The sequence below is a fragment of the Elephas maximus genome, chromosome 8, assembly GCF_024166365.1.
Source record: "Elephas maximus indicus isolate mEleMax1 chromosome 8, mEleMax1 primary haplotype, whole genome shotgun sequence".
Taxonomy (NCBI): domain Eukaryota; kingdom Metazoa; phylum Chordata; class Mammalia; order Proboscidea; family Elephantidae; genus Elephas; species Elephas maximus.
In genome coordinates, this window is record NC_064826.1 from 92509268 (window position 1) to 92526195 (window position 16928).

General features: G+C 48.1%; 1 protein-coding gene across 8 annotated transcripts in view; it reads left to right on the forward strand.

Moving 5' to 3' along the window:
• Positions 1 to 16928, forward strand: part of ADCYAP1R1 (ADCYAP receptor type I) — a 69878-nt gene that overhangs the window by 38859 nt on the left and 14091 nt on the right. Inside the window, exons 10-16 of one of the 8 annotated variants that reach the window (XM_049893774.1) lie at positions 484 to 637; positions 993 to 1053; positions 1722 to 1791; positions 5831 to 5922; positions 9235 to 9318; positions 13567 to 13650; positions 14074 to 14154. In XM_049893774.1, coding sequence (XP_049749731.1) covers positions 484 to 637; positions 993 to 1053; positions 1722 to 1791; positions 5831 to 5922; positions 9235 to 9318; positions 13567 to 13650; positions 14074 to 14154 — 626 coding nt within the window. The remainder of the gene's footprint in view (positions 1 to 483; positions 638 to 992; positions 1054 to 1721; positions 1792 to 5830; positions 5923 to 9234; positions 9319 to 13566; positions 13651 to 14073; positions 14155 to 16928) is intronic. The other 7 variants (XM_049893775.1, XM_049893777.1, XM_049893778.1 and 4 more) reach the window with 7 other exon arrangements.

A 16928-nucleotide genomic window follows, 5' to 3' on the forward strand; every position in this document is an offset into this window, starting at 1 on the left:
GAGTTCAGAGCCTTGTCCTGGGCAGGCACACTTTTATGAGTCAGAATCAACTTGATGGCAATAGGTTTGATTTTTTTTTTTTTTTTCCATCCATGAGTGAAATTCCTAGGAGCCAGGGTATCCCCCACCCATGTGGTATCTGAATTCTCTTTATACCAGGGACCTTTCTGCAGGGACCATGCACTGCTTCTCTTCTACTGGCCTTACCTGTGGGAGCTTGGGGGAGGGGCAGGAAAATGGGGGAGAGTGAGTATGGGAGTTGAGGAGGGGAGGGGGACTGTGTTCGTCCACTCATCCTTTTCCTTCACGTGTAGTTGTGCCTCCATGGGGAGCTTCAGCTCACAGAGCATAGGCTGCTGGAGTGTTAAACTCTTTGAATCCAAGAATGTTGATTCTCAGGTCCTTTGGATATTTTAGCCCTCGTTATGCCAGAGCTGAAGGGCAGTCCTGTTGGGCTACATTTTCATGAGTCTCTCCCTGCAGGTGGAATGCAAGGCCGTCATGATTTTCTTCCACTACTGCGTGGTGTCCAACTACTTCTGGCTGTTCATTGAGGGCCTGTACCTCTTCACCCTGCTGGTGGAGACCTTCTTCCCTGAGAGAAGATACTTCTACTGGTACACCATTATTGGCTGGGGTAGGTCATTTGAGTCGGCCAGACAGGTCGGGTCTCATGGCCAGGTATGTCCTTGGTTCCCCTAGGCTGAGGCAGACTGCTGGTTCTTGGACCTACCTGTTGCTCTTCCTACCCTGAGGAAGCCCACTGTCTGAGGGAGCAGATATGCCCAGGAGTCCATTTGAGTGGGAAGATTGGCCTGCTGCCAGGAACTCTGGGTCTAAGTAGAGACACTTGGTCTGAGGGACAGTTATGGTCCCCAGGAACCCCAGGTTGGAGTGGGAGGCATGTACCCATCCATCAGAGCCCCAAGTCTTAGGGACACACTTGGGCATATTGGTTTTCCTATTTTGAGGCTCCTTTTCTGCTCTGCCAGGGACCCCAACTGTGTGTGTGACAGTGTGGGCTGTGCTGAGGCTCCACTTCGATGACACGGGGTGAGTACACTTCAGTGAGCCAGGGCCCAGAACACAGATAGAGTCTTTCAGAGGACTTCTCAGTCACTGACCTGACTTCAGGTTCACTGTCCCAAACCAACCATCCAATTCTGGTCCCAGACCCCTAGTTCTGGGTACCAGCTGAGCCCTAACCCACCTCAGGTGAACCCACCTAGACATCTTAACCGTGAGCCCAGTGACAGAATGTACAAGGTTTTGGAGCCCCTTTCTGCTTCTGGGCCCCAGATCAGGGTGTCTGTTTTCCTTTCCAGGAGGTGGGGGGAGATTGTTGCTGAGGGTGAGGTCACACCTCTGAGAGCCCTAGGTCTAAGGAGAAACAGGGCCCTTTCCCAGGAGCCCATTGGTGACCCCAGACTCAGGCTCCACTCTCTGCCCTTTCTTGTGGCTACATGAGTGGGCAGTGCATTAGGGATGCCTTGGCAGGGTAGCAGAGGAAAAGACAAGGCACAAGTCAAGGGCACCTGAAGAAGCAGGGCCAGGCTGGGACTGCAGCTGCCTGAGATCTCTCCTTCCAGCCAGCACCCCTACAGGGAGCTGTAGGAGAAAGTGACACGCAGGGAGTGGGGGGCATTGTCCTGCTGGTGTCCTGGCCCCTGGCCTGATCTCTCTTCTCTCTATGTCTGTATCTCCATCTGTCTGTCTTTCAGCTGCTGGGATATGAATGACAACACGGCTCTGTGGTGGGTGATCAAAGGCCCTGTGGTTGGCTCGATAATGGTGAGTATTCTTGGGATGAGGAGGAAGGAAAAGATGGGGGCCTGGGCAGAAAAGCATGTGAGGAGGGAAAATAAAAGGTAATCACACAAACCAACCTCCTCCTTTATCATGGCTGTGTCATATTCTGTAATATGATGCATCAGTTATTTAGCTCTGCCCATAGCGTTGGACATTTCTATTTTTCCATCTTTCCTCATTATGAGATAGGTTAGCAGGAATAATTTTGTGCATAATTTTGAGCATATGTGAATATTTCTTTAGCATAAATACCTAGAAGTGGAATTGCTGGGCCAGACGGTATATCCATTTAAATTTTCGGATACCAAATTGCCTTCTAAAAACCATTCAAGAATTGGAAACCCTGTTGGCGTAGTGGTAAAGTGCTATGGCCGCTAACCAAGAGTTCGGCAGCTCGAATCCGCCAGGCACTCCTTGGAAACTCTGTGGGGCAGTTCTACTCCGTCCTATAGGGTCTCTATGAGTCGCAATCAACTCGACAGCAGTGGGTTTTTTTTTTTAAGAAGGGTATTGCCCATTTCCCCATATCATTGCGTCAGGCTATCTATCTATCTTATCTATCTACCTATCTATCTGTCTGTCTACCTGTCTGTCTGTCTATCTATCTATCATCTAATCATCTATCTATCTAAAACCCAGTGCCATTAAGTCAGTTCCGACTCATGGCGACACTGTGTTACAGAGTAGAACTGCTCCATAGGGTTTTCTTGGCTGTAATCTTTACAGAAGCAGATTGCCTGGTCTTTCTTCTGTGGCACTACTGAGCGGGTTTGAACTCCCAACCTTTAGGTTAGCAGCCAATCGCAAACCACTTGTGCCACCCACTTGTAATGATCATTTAAATTTTTATGCAGTCTTGTGGAGGATAATGGCAGCTCATTGTTTTAATATGCATTTCCCCATATTAGTAATACAGCTGAGCATTTTTTTTCAAGTATTATCGACAATTTGTTTTTTATTCTGGATATTACCTATTTATTTCTCTTGCTCATTTTTCTAGCAAATTGTTGTCTAACTTACTGTTTGGACAGTAGTAACCCTTCATCCATTATACATGTCGTAAGTGCATTTTCAAGACTGCATAGCTTTTATACAGTCAAATCTGTCAGCCTTTCTCTTTATGAATTCTGAACTTTATTTCTTGTTTATGGAGGACTTTCCCAGCCTAAAAGATAAAAATATTTTCCTTAATTGTTTCACAATACTGTTGTGGACTGGATTATTATATATACATCTTTAATCCAGTTGAAATTTTATTTCTTTGCCAGGTCTGAAATGATGTCTAATTTTATTTTTCTAAATGGATACACATTCCGCCTTTTCAATTCTTTTTATTGAATAGTCCATCCTTTCTCTATTACAGTGAAATGGCATTTTATCATCAACACTCAATATGCTGTACTTGACTTTGGTTCCAGACTCTCTATTCTCTGTCACTAATCTATTTACATATTCCCGTGGCAAATACTCCATTGTGCTAGTTACTATAAACCTCAAAGCACGTTTTGATATCTGGTATGTTCGTTTCTCCTTCGTTATTCTTTTTTTTTTCAAAAATTGTTTGCACATTTACTCTTTCAGAAGAACTTTCAAATACCCTTGTCAAGTTTCAAAAAATTCTGGTTGAGATTTTTAGAGAAACTGCATTGAATTTATAGAGGGGAATTGATTTTCTTAAAACATTGAGTCTTCCTCTCCAAGAGCCTGACACGCTTTTCCATTTATTCAGTCTTCCTTCATAAAGTCATTTGGGTAAACATTTCTAGCTTGCTTTCTTGGTCTTGTTAAGTTTACCTTTAAAAGTATTTTTCAGTTTACACTTTTATTGGGTCTAGGGATCATTCTGTCATTATATATTATAATGGGTTACTGCGGACGTCAGTAGCTATACGCGGTAGCTCTTGGTTTTTGTGTATTTTTTTGTTTGTTTTTTTGGTTATCCTTCTGAACTCTCTTACCAATTCTAATTACTTTTTAGTTGGTTCTCCTGGATTTTCTTGATAGAAAAATTATATAATTTGAACAAAAGTAGTTTTTGCACTTCCTTTTGAATCTTTACACTTTTATTCCTTGTTCTTCTTGAGAATGTTTCCTGTAGTTTTTGGCAGTTACCCTTCATTGAGTTAGAAAAATTTCTATTCCTAACTTGTTTCAGTTTTTTTGTTGTTGTTGTTAAATCAGGAATGGGTATTGAGTCTTACCAAATGTGATTTGGAGACGTTTATTGAAATGGTCACTCCCCTAGTGATAGAAATTTGTAAATTCCAATTTTTCTTCACTATGAGCAATACTACAGTGAATATTTTTGTGTATATCTTTGGGCACCCGTGAATATTTCTTTGGGATAAATCCCTAGGAGCGTAATTTCTGGGACAAAGGTGCATACATTTAACACTTTCATGGATATCATATTGCCTTCCATGAGCTGGGAGGGTTCAAAAGTGCCATCTCCCATGTCTGTCAGCATTTGTATTACTGACCATTTTAATGTTTGCCAGTCTTACAGGGGATAATGATAGCATATGGTTTTAATCCGTTAATGTAACTAGTATTAGTAGGAGTTTTGGATTTTTAATATTCCTCGGATAAAACCTTTATGACCATGATCTGTTTATTCTTTTAATGCACTGCTAAATTCTATTTGGTAACATTTTATTTAGAGATTTTGCATGGCCGTTTGTGAGTTCTGTGGTTAGTGGTGTGTGTGTGTGTTTTCTGTCCATGCCTGGGTTTTGTAGCAGGGTCTGTTATCTATCCTCACAGGTAGGTAGTTTGGGAGATTTTTCTTTTTATTCTACATCTTCCTTGAAGGCCTTGTGAAACTGGGTCTAAAAAATCTGGGTCCGGTGCCTTTTAGCACATTCTTTGAGTATTTTTAAATTTCTTCTGAAGTCAATGGTCTACTCAGATTTTCTAAATCTTCTTGAGTTAATTCATATTTTCCCATTTTGTTTGATTTTCTTTCTGTAATTTAAAAATATTCCATGCATAGGTTGTCTTGCCTTGTTTCTCATCCCTAAATTTGTTTAATTGCATTTTCTCCTTTTAGATTGCTGGACACATGCATTTAGCAGTATACACTGAGTGTATTCTAGGTAGATTACCTAGAATGCATCGGACAAGATGTCACAATCCTGCCCTCCTAAATCGTGCTTTATTTTTCTAATTGCTCTGCAAAACAAATAATTAAGATTTTGTTTTTTTAGATCAAGTCTACTGTTTATCATGTTTATTCTGAAGTTTTAGCTATATTAATTCTTTCTTCTTTTATATGTTAAATTTTTGGTAATTTTTCCATAGTTGTTTCGTTTGAATGTTTAATTATTTTATTTTCAGCATTTATTCTTTTTAATGAGTTAGGCTTAGGCTCTCCATTTTTCTCTGAGTGCTGCTTTGGCCGCATCCCAAAGATGTGGATGCGTAGTTCTCTCGTTGTACCAGTTTCTGTTTATTTGTTCCCTCTCTCCTCCCTTTTCACTGTAAACACGGCTCCCCAATTTGTTTAGAGAGCTTTTGTTCCTGATCCTTATCTGAAGGCAGCTGCTGCTATCACTATTCTCCAGGCAGTCCTTTAATTAGTAAAGCTGTGGTCGTCCATTCCTGTTCTCCATATTGCATGACTCTGAACTCAAAAAGTTTCTCTAGAGGGCAGCCCTCATCTCTGCAGTAGCCTCTTCTCTGTGTTTTGGGTTGTAGTTTTTCCATCATCCTGATTCCATCTGTTCCTTCTCTTGTAGAAACTGCTCAATCTTGTGGCTTACTCAGGATACTCTTTTCTGTTTCTCAGTACTACTATGGAATTCTTTTTTCTTTTCTCTCTTCTGTCATTTCAATGATATTGGTGGAGGCTGGAGAGATAAACAAGTGTTCTCATGCTGCCATCTTGAATTAGAAGGCTAGATGGGATCTTGATAGGTGTGGGGTGGGGGGCACTGTTGGGAAATAACAGCCTATGCAGAGACAGGAGTGTGGAAAGTCTTTGCCCAGAGTCATTTCCGTCTGTTTTTTCTTTGCTCCTCAGGTTAACTTTGTGCTTTTCATTGGCATCATCGTCATTCTTGTGCAGAAACTTCAGTCTCCAGACATGGGAGGCAACGAGTCTAGCATCTACTTGTAAGTACCATTGTGTAGACGCTTCAGCCACTCCCACCAGCCTTGTGGGCCCCACACTCAGGTCACAGGCAGGAGAAGGACTGGGCTTTAATGACAGGTGACCTAGCATGGGCAATTGAAAGATTCTTTTTTGATTAAAGTGCCTTCAAAATATAGTTGCCCTCCCAACCTCCAGCCAGCCCAGGGCTTCTAATCTGCATGGTCATTACATGGAAGGGAAAAGAGGGAAAGAGACGAACAATCCTGCATAACTCTAGGAAAATCAAGATGGAAAACATCAGATTCCCGAGGGCTCTTAGTGTCTTGATTGTTTAGAAGTTAGATTTCCTTTGGGGATCTAGTTTCTGTGGGAAGCTCATGAGCACCACTGGGTACACAGTTGTCTGATGTCCCCAGCCCCAGCTTAGTGTGCAGAAGTTGCTCAGCGCCCACTAGAGAGCCAGGGTCTCACTGGTCTGGGTGTGAGAAAGGAATGATTCTTTCTCTTCTCCACCTTCCCTCAGGATAGCTCTACTTCTGTGTTGACCCTATTTCTACAATCCCCTTTTCCCTGAACAGACGAAAATCTGATTTGTTTGGGACCAATGGGCTTCTCAGGCAACCTCTTAACATTGAGTGTAGAGCTTTTTCTTTTCCTGGCCATTTGATTTCCTAGACACATTTTTGCAGTCACGTCCTTAACAGTTTATCCTGGGGGATTTCTTCCTTTCCTTTTTCTTCCCCATCCCTCTCCAAACCCTTATCCTATTCTGAAGTCCCACAGAGCTCCTCCACCTCATCTTTCTGGCTTTGGAAGCGAGATCATGACCAGCTGGGTGTGTGAGGCATGGGACATTTCTGATGCTAAGGAGGAAGACCTATCCCCTGTGGTTGGCTGGAGGGGCTGGGAGGGCACAGTCTGACTCTGGAGGTGTCCCTGGAGGGTCCGTCCATGCATGATGTAGAAGCATATGTGTTGCTTATTCAGTTCCTTCAGAAGACAAAAGTTAGAAGGAGCCAGGATAGTTTCACAGCATCACTGGGTGCTTGGTCCTACCTTCATTAGAGACCCCAACCTGGGGCTCAGAACCTTGATGACTGCTCACTGGGACAAGAAGTGGGATAGGGGAGGGACCCCAGCAGAGGGCTTCCTACCACCCAGCCATTCTCCTAGAGGGAGGGATGTCAGGAGCTGCTCAGAGACTAAATCCCAGATCTTCCCCTAAAACTCCATGGAGCTTCCATGTTCTTGGTCTGTCTGTCTGTCCAGCCCTTCCACTGTGGGTGGGGGATTGGCACAGGGCCTGGGTTGTTCAGCGATGTTTGTCCTACATGCACAACGATTCCATTACATTGGAAAAGACTTTTTTTACATTCCATTTACTGTCTTTTTCCTTCTTAATGTTTCTGCAAGTTTTACCAAACTATCGGCTTCTATGTATATGTTATGCAGTAGAAAATAGTTCATCTATGCCAGTCATAAAGTCTCAGAGACCTGTACTGTGAGGCCAGGCAAGCAGCCTCTGCCACTCACTGACCTGCCCAGGAGAGATCACTCTTGACTTCTTCACCAGCATTTTAAAAACCAGGGCCCTGCTACTCCCTACCTTCCTGTCCAGTGTCAGAAACTACCCTTTCGTGACTTCAGTTTCTCCTGCTTGATTGTGAATCTGAGACGTGTTTGGGTCAGGTCCCTAACTAACAGTCATCTCCAGCATATGAAGACGGTGAGTAGCCCTGTCAGCCTCATGTCTCATTTGACCTCTAGCAGCCCCAGTCCCCTCCCTTTCCTGGTAGGATCTGTTTCTTCTTCTGAGGTCCTCTGGAGCTTCTTCTTTGGGGACCCTGCAAGACTTTCACTCTGCCAGTGTAGGGATACACGGAGGGCCTCTAAGGTGGTGCAGTGGTTAAGTGTTTGGCTGCTAACCAAAAGACCAGCAGTTCGAATCCACCAGCCAGCTGCTTCTTGGAAACTCTATGGGGCAGTTCTACTCTGTCCTGTAGGGTTGCTATGAGTTGGAATTGACTTGACAGAAATGGGTTTGATTTAGTTTTGGACTAAGCCTTGGGAGTCCCTAGGAGGTGCAAACCTTTAACGTACTTGGCTGCTAACCAAAAGGTTGGTGGTTTGAGTCTTCGCAGAAGCTCCTTGGAAGAAAGCCTTGGCCATCTACTTATGAAAGGTCACAGCCATTGAGAACCCTATGGAGAGCAGTTCTACACTGACACACATGGAGTGGCCATGAGTCAGAATCAACTTGCTGGCAACTGGTTTGGTTTTTTGTTTTTTTCTGAGCCTTGAACACACGTCGTCAGCTCAGGCATCCTGCTCCAGGCAGCAAGAACGCCCAGGGGTCTGGAGACAGAGAAATGTAGGGCTACGATTTTCAAGTTAGTCACAGAGTGGGAGTTGTAGCGTCCTGTCAGGCCTTCCTAGAGTATAGATAAAAACCATTTGTAACTAGCACATGGTTTACATATGGGAGGGTGGTGTAAGTCCCGGGATATTTAAAGAACCAGCTGGTTGGTTTCCTTCTACAGTCTAAAACAATTCGCTTGCAATCTCAGCAGATATTTTCTTTACAGAAAGCCAAACCTCTGCTAATCTTAAGCCCCAAAGATTAAAAACTCATGTGGATGTGGTCTGCAAGCCAGGTGGGAGGGCTCCCACAGGACAGGGGAGCAACTTGATCCCACTGAATTCAGCAACGTGCGTGAGCGTTTTCAGGGTTGAGGAGACCCTGCTGGCGAATGTCAGCTATAATAAAAATGACAGTGCTGCTAAGAACTGCACAGCTGTTAAAAACACTTACAACTCGGCTCATGCACATTTAATGTTCACAACCACTCAGTGAATCTGGTGGGATAGGTCATCAATTGTCAAATGTAATCCCCACTTTACAGCTGTGGGAGCTAATTATCAGGGAAGTGAAATGAATCCGGTAGGAAGAAGTGAAGACATAGCTCAGATGCAGGCAGGCCCTTGACTCCAAGCTTGACTACGCCATCATTCCTGCCCTCAAGAAATTTACAGATGGGAAGATGGTGTAAAGCAAGTATACGAATAAGGTTTCCTGGAAGAAGAGGCCCTGGTGGGTTCCAGCCTTGTGTAAAGGTGACCCCCACCCCAGAAGGCTTGCAAGGGGAGTTGGCTTTGAGCTGGAAGGTGTTTATACTGGTGAGGGTGTGGGGGCTTGGAGAGGGTAAGGCATGGTGGCAGAGGGAGATTCCAGGTGCCAAAGGCCTCTTGGGGCACCAGACTCATGTATTGGGCTGAGAAGCCTCTTTGGTTCTGCCCACAACAGGTCTCTGATTTTTTTCCTCTGTTTCCAGAACAAATTTAAGCCTGGGAGTCCCCAAGAAAGCCCGAGAGGATTCCCTGCCTCTGCCCTCAGACCAGCATTCACTCCCTTTCCTGTAGGTTGGTTCCAGCTGCTCAGATGATAAAGAGCTTGTCCTCCGTAGACAGAGACGGCGCTCCTGACCCAGCCTCAGAAGGACCTGTTGGGGGCTGGGGCCCCTCCGGGGGGAGGGTGGCACTGAGCCATCATACTCTATCACCTGATGCTTCTGGTAGAATGACTGGCTGGCATGGGGTAGGCTTGGTGTAGGGATGAGTCAGACTTGGGCAGTGGCCAGAGATAGGACCGAGTCAGGACCTAGGTTGGGGTCAGCATTGTTCACTCAGGGTCAGACTTGGTCTGGGGCAGGGATTAGGGCTCAGCCTGAGGCTGGGGCCAGCGTTCAGTCTGGAGGCAGGGTTAGCCTGTCTTTTGGAGGGAGCAGAGTTGACGTTTGTGAGACACCAGTGGGCTCAGAAAGAAGAGGGGTGAGGTTTCAGGGGCAGACACCAATTGTGCTGGTAGACGTCATCTCCTGGGTTCATTCCCAGTGGGTTTTCCCCGCTGCAAGATGGGCATTTGGAAGGAGCATCTCGGGTCTAGGTTTGGGTCTGGATGGGGGAGGGAAGAGCCCATCTGTGTTCTCCCCTTGGGGCCCCACTAAACAGTCTCCATGGCCCCTCAGGGTAAAGGAAGGAGAGCAGAACAGACCCTGTGATGTCTGTAGACTCTTCAGCAGGTTGTGATGGTGGCAGGTGCGGGGTGGGACAGTCCTCACCTCCAAAGGACACACTCTTCCTTGGCTAGGCAGGAGAAGTGCAGCCAGCAAATTCTCACTTCAGAAACTCAGCCCACAGCCAGGGGCTCCCAGTCTGCATGGAGCACCTCCTTCCACTTCCAAAGCACCTTCCACCCCCAGCCTGAAAGCATCCCATCCTCACAACTCCTGTTAGGGGTTGGCAGCAGGAAAATTTTGCCCCATTTTTCAGATGGAGAAACTGAGGGCCAGGGGAGGAAAGTGATACCATCAAAGGTCATCCAGCTAGTCAGTGGCCAAACGAGACCTTGAGCTCAGGGGCCCGACTCCCCTCACCATCCTCAGGGTGGGAGGGGTGGTAGGCAAGGACTCTCCTGAGATCTGCTGAGCTGTGTTTCTGGCTGAGGTACCAGTGTGATGGGGAGCGCTTCCCTGGGCACTAGGCTGGGGTGCTGGGGTATGCAGCAGCTTAGCAGTGGGGGAGGGGGCCTATGGGGAACATTCACCTCAAAACCATGTTCTGTAGACCTGCTGACTGTCCAGAGCTATGCTGATCACTAGGACGACTGAGGTGGATAAGACAGGGCTGCTGCCATCACAAGGTCCCCTGCAGGTGTCTTCATCTAGGGTCCCACCACTGTTTCTGGGGCTGCAATCAGCAGCCCTTCACACAAAGGGCACTGAGGCATTCCTGGTGGTTGGCCGGAGGCATAGACAAGCAGGGGCCCGTAGAAACCACGGACCAGGTACCTGGGTGTAGATGTGGGAGCTGAGACCTGAAGATGGCTTTGAATTTTCTGCAGACACACAGCAAAGTCATGGAAAGGCCAGGTCTAGAAGCCAGGGCTCCCTGACCTCCAGATGTGGACATGGGCCCTACGCCTGCCGTAGGGTCTCCAGCCTTCTGCTTCAGGCTGACACCACACTCCAGGCAGCTCCCACCCCAACACCCTCATCGGACTTTCTTATCTTCCCTTGAATCCAACTCAGAATTTGTCACATCAGCCTGCCTAAGTTTATCTCTCTATTCCTCTTGATTCAATTCCTTTTCGCTTTTCACTAATTATTCTGATTTATCAAATTCTGGCATCTCTTTCTTTCTTATACCCCTTCCTCTGGCTTCCTTGCCACCATCTTGTTCTAGTTCTTTTCAGGGAGTCCTATGGCTTTTGCACAGAAACGCTGAAGGTTTGGGGAAGGGGGAGTGTGTGGGAGAGGGGCCTCCTTCCCTTTTTCTCTACATTGGTCTCCCCCAGGAGCCTCTCAGATTTCAGGTCCTTCCTTCAGCCCCTTCCTGCTCCTTGTTATGCCCCTCTCTTTCCCATCAGAGCTACGCATTCTTTTCCAGGGGTCAGGATTGTCCAGCAAAGTTGTCACTCATAGATCTATAGAATACTTTCAAGAAGTCAGAGGAGCCTACATTTCCTGTCAAAGTAGCCAGGACCCTGGAGGGGCAGGAACAGTCTTGGAGCTCAAGAAAGAGAGGTTTCAGAGGAGAATAGCTGAGGCTTTAGAATTTGGGGCTGGGGCTTTAACTGGGCACATAGGAGGTCACGTCTGGGGTCTGGAGGTCATGGACACCTAGACCCTACTTTCTGTGGTTTACCAAGGCAAAGGATGAAGGAGTCAGTAAGGTCACTAGCTATAAGAGAGACTATCCAAGCTTTCAAATTCTAAGCAAGACAGATAACAAATTTGAAGAATAGAATATTTTTTTCATTCTGGAATTCCCAATTAATCCCTTTTAATTGTCAAGAGCAGCATACATACTTATGTGTGTGTCTGTCTTTGTATGTGTATAATACAGACCTTTGACATTCATTAAGGACACAAGAAGCAACTTCTCAGCTATATGAGTACCTTACAATAGTGCTTCTCAAGCTCTCATATGCATATGAATTACCTGGGGATCTTATTAAATCCCTAATTTTGAGTCAACAGGTCTGGGGTGGTCCCAAGATTATGCATTTCTAACTAGCTCCCAGGTGGCGCTGACGCTGATGGTCCATCTCCATATTCCCAGCAGCAAAGCATCATAATATCTCTCACTTCCATCTTCTGTAAAATGGGGACAGTGGCGCCCACTCACAGTGGAGTATGAATTGAAAGGTGCCATTTATGAAATCAGAACTGCAAAGAGAACATGTACAGGGGGAGCTGTCACAGCTGTCTCCATCTTTGAAGTATATGATTCAGGTTTTTGCCTTAGTCAAATAACACAGCACATGTTGAGGACCTTCAGGCCTTACCCTCAAAGGGAACGAATCACAAAAAGCAAATCTATGAGCACCAGGGGTCTCTTCTTTCTGTGTGTCTGTTCTCCTTTGCATCAGAGCCACATCAGATTTATCAATCCAACAGCAAGTCCCAGGAGCCTCCCTGAGGAGCATTTATGAAGTGGGCAATTCTGCTTTGCAGTTTGACAAGATGGCACAGCTCTTACTCTACCTGTTACATGTTTGTCAGAGAAGGGAAAGAAGTGTCCACAGCTTGTGCCACCCCAGGCATCAGCGAGACCATGGAGGCCAGAAGGGATAGAAAGTCAGTTTGAACCCTGTGAGGGGATGGAAGCTCTGTACCTTTCCCAGTAGAATGTAGAGATAGACTGGCTCCCAGCCCACCTGTGGCCCCTCCAGAAGATGACTCCTTTCTAGAGACAGTGGAGCAGTGTCCAGTGGTGCTCCTCAGCCTCATTCCCTGCCCTTTGAACTTGTATTAAAAAGTCTAATTCAGCACCATCTAGTAGAACTCTTCCAAGTGATTGAAATGTCCTATATCTGTGCTGTCCAGTATGACAGCCACTAGCTGCATGTGGCTATTGAGCCTTTGGAATGTGGTTAGTGCAACTGAGGGTCTGAATTTTAAATTTTATTTAATTTTAGTTAAAAATCAAACAGCCACATGTGGGTAGTGGCTACCATATTGGATAGTGCAATCATAGACCTGGACCGCCTTTGCTCCTCCTGTATGGCTAACATTGAGGTGCCTGGGGGCTCTGAGAGGATGGTGTGGCATGGCAGGAGAAGAGTGAGAGATGTAGGGGAGCAAGACCAGTGGATACCCCAGTCAACCCTCACAGCCAAACCCCAAACTGGCCTGATTCAAGGCTCATTCAGGCCAAGCTCTGCAGCCCGTGAGGTCCATGGCATGAGTTTCTGACCACCATCTCACTGAGTGACCTCTGGCAAGGCCATGCTCTGAGCTTGGAGTTGACTCTGGAGACAGCCTAGCCTCTGGCTGCCTGCATGAGACCCAGTCCAGACCCTGCCTTCCAAGCACACTCCTTTACTCCCAACCCACCCACCTGTTGGTGGGCAATGCATGAGTGCTCATGTGTGTGTTTCTGAGCACACGTGTGTGCACATATGAGCCTGCATTTCTGTGTTCAGAGCTGACCCTGTCTTGGCCCCTGGCTTCCTCATTCTTCTCCCCATGACTGCAGGGGCCCCCTTCCACACCCTCACCTCCTGTATCCTCCCCATGAACTGTGTTGACCTAAATCCAATCCAGTTCCTCCACTGTCCTGATGTCCCCAGCTGACAGAAGTGCTAATCTTGTCACATCCAGCAGCTGCGTACAGAAATGCTACTGCAAGCCACAGCGGGCTCAGCAGCACTCTTGCAAGATGTCAGAACTGTCCACCATTACTCTGTAAGTGTGTGTGGCCATGGCTGTGGCCGGGGCCTCCTGGAGGGGAGGGGGACGCATGCTGCTGCCGCCGCCTGAAGCTTGTGTCCCGCCGTCCTGCCTGGCGGCTGGAGGCCAGTGGAGAGCAGGCTGTGCCTCCCAGCCCAACCCATCCCCAGCTGTTGCATGTTGACGTTCTGGGTGTCTTGTGAGTTCTCTGCAACAGATGCCGTGGGCGGGAGGGGAGGGTGCAGGATGGAACTGTGGCCATTCGGGGGCCGCCTGCCCGGGGCTTGGCCCATGCTGAGGAGCAAGCAGCCCTGCAGCCTCTGCGATGTGTGGCTTTCTGCAAATCCCAGCACTCCCCTGGGCTTCAGTCCCTGCAACTGCAAAATTTTTTCTAAGAGTCTTAGAGCTTGAGTTCATCCAATCCATCCCCCTGCACAGGGCAGGGAGCCTCCAGCGATACAGCATTCTTATGTGCCAACTTGACATTAACTCATTTAATGCCCACAACAACTCTGCGAGGTGGGTACTTGAATGTATTATCCCCATTTTACAAGTGAGAAAACCGAAGCACTGAGACGCTAAGTGACTCACTCAAGGCCACATGATTGGCAGGCAGACGATTTGAACCCAGGAGTCTGAACTGCTTTGTCACAATGCCTTCCTGGGAGGGAGCATCAGCCTCTATTTGGGCATCTCTTTAAGTAGGGAGCTCACTGCCTCCTGGGCAGCCCACTGTTATCTGGGCAGCTCTGACCAGTAGACATTCTTCTTGGTATTATGGCCTCTTCTGCCCATTGATGGTCCCTCAGGGCAGGAGGACTTGGAGCCAAGCCTCTGTCACTGTCTCTCTGAGCTAGTCAGGTCATACGGTAATTTTTGTCATTGCCCTCAAAGAAGGATCTTATGTTCCCATTCCAAGGCAGCTGGTTAACCCTGAAGTAGAGGCTCCAGACCCCCGAGCCCTAGAGACCTCCTTGTCTGCCCTATTGCCCTGCCTGCAAATAGGGCCACAGGAGTGGCCTAGGTCCCTGGCAGAAGTCCCTGATTATGCTGGGGCTGCTGCAGGGCTGATGGGGAGGGACGTTGCCCTTGAGCTATACTATAGGACACCTTTGCTGCCAGTCACCACTCTGTCTTGTGGCTGGGAAGGGCCTGAGCCTGTGCCCAAAAGGTCACCGTTACTTACTCTAGCCTGTTCTGTCTGATGCTACCATGAGAGCTGGAGAAGTTTGGCCTTTTGGTTCCCAGAGCAGTTTGCAAACTGCAGGCACAAGTGTATGGATGCAGTCCTGTTTGTGGGAGAGGAAGCCAGGAGGGAGGAACGCAGGAGCTGACTCCATAGTCATGTTCCAGACCAACTTTCCTTCCTTAGCCCCTTGCATTAAGCTTCTTTTTTTAAAGTGACTCCTCTAGGCAGGGCCCCAGAGGAGCCCCAAGATATCCATGGGAATGCAATTCCAGGCCACTTTCCTCTTTGCTTCAGAGTTCATTCCTTCTACACACACTCTCTGCTGTCTTCCTGGTGCCAGGCACTGGGCACCCAGAGATGAGCAAGGCCCCAGCTGCCTTCATGGAGCTCCCGGCCATGCTGTTTTATGGCTCAGAGCCTTCTTTTCCAGCCTCCATGGTCCCTGGGTGCACACACCATTAAGTGCTCAGATGCTAACCAAAAAGTTGGCAGTCCAAGGCCACCCAGAGTGCCTTGGAAGAAAGGCCTGGTCATCTGCTTCCAAGAAATCCGCCATTAAAAATACTATGGAGCGCAGTTCTACCCTGACACATATGGGGTCACGTGAGTTGGAGTCGACTCAGTGGCAATGAGTTTGCTTTTTTGGTTTTGGTGGTCCATTCGTTCCTTCCTTCATGGAATAGGTATTTTCCAAGTGTCAAGTTCATGCTCACCATGATAACAGACATGAGTGGGCACCACCCCTGCCTTCAAAGAGGCACAACCTGAGAGAGGACAGAGGCGGGATGAAAGGACTGTCCACTCCAGGTCTGTGTCTAGGCTCAGAGCAGGGGCCACTCAGACCCTGGATTCTGTGAAATATATCTTTGTGGGCGACAGATGTCTGAGGCAGCCGGGGAGCAGGGGTGGGTGGGATGGGCAGGGCGCCTGACCCCAGGGACCCCTTCTCTCTAGGCTGAGCTTTGGCCTACCTGAAGTTCTCCTTAGGCCACTCCCTCCTTGTCTCCATCCTTCATCCCTTCTCTTCCCCTCTGCCTCCCTCTGTCCTCTCTCAATAACCCATTAACCCTCTCCCACTCACCATGGGCCTCACACGGGCCCATGGTTCCGCTTCTCCAGAAATCCAGAGTCCCCACATTCAACAGAACTGGTTATAGAACATTTTCTGGGATGTGGAGGAGGAGGGGGGCAGTGTAATTGCCCCAAATCCACTGGCTGCCCCCACACCCAGCTGTCCATCCCTCTGAGACCAGCTGGACCTCCTGTTCCCACCTCACCCCTCAGGGGGACCTGGGCTGACATGGAGAGTGGGCTGACCACCTCTTCAGCCCAGGACTGGGCTCTTTGGGGAGATCCAGAAGAAGCTAGTATGCTGGGTGGGCAGAGATGGGGTCCCAGCCTTGTAGGGCCTCTGGGAACACCTTCCCACCATGGGGCACACAGTCCACATGCTTATGCACACATTCTTGGAGTCTTAATCGTGGGCCTAGGAGCCCCTCCCAGGTAGGAAAGCTCCAGAAGAGCCAGTCTCTGAAGGCACAGTGGTCTCTTTGGACCCTTCCTCCCCTGCCCCACACCTCAGAGCTGACATCTTCTCTTTCATTGACTCACACTTTCCTGAACAGCAGATGCCTCCTACTTAGTTGGCGATTCTTTATGCCCAGGATCAGTAAGTTCTTCCTTGAGTCCACCCCAAGTCTCTCCCATTATGGCCCAGCACCTGTGCACTCCCTCTCCCTGTCATCAGCACCTCCTCGCACCTGGTGAGTGTCCCTATCTAGCCCCAGTGTCAGACAAGCCTACTGTCTGTGAAGCCTTGGGCCGCTCTTTCAAGCACACGGGACCACTTTGCAGAGTAGGAGAATGTTTGCTCTGCTTGAGGACCCACCAGGTACCTAAAGCCTTCCTGGCTCCGTCCATGGCTTTTGCCCTGACTTCACTTTGCACACCACACGGGGGTCTCTGAACTGCATACTCCTATGTGCATTTTTAGTGGTGCCCAACTCCAGGGGCCTCCATAGGATAAGACGTGGCTTAAGGGAGGGGTGCCCTCCAGGCTGGGGGATATCCCCCCAGAATAACCCAGGGAAGCCCTGGACCTTGT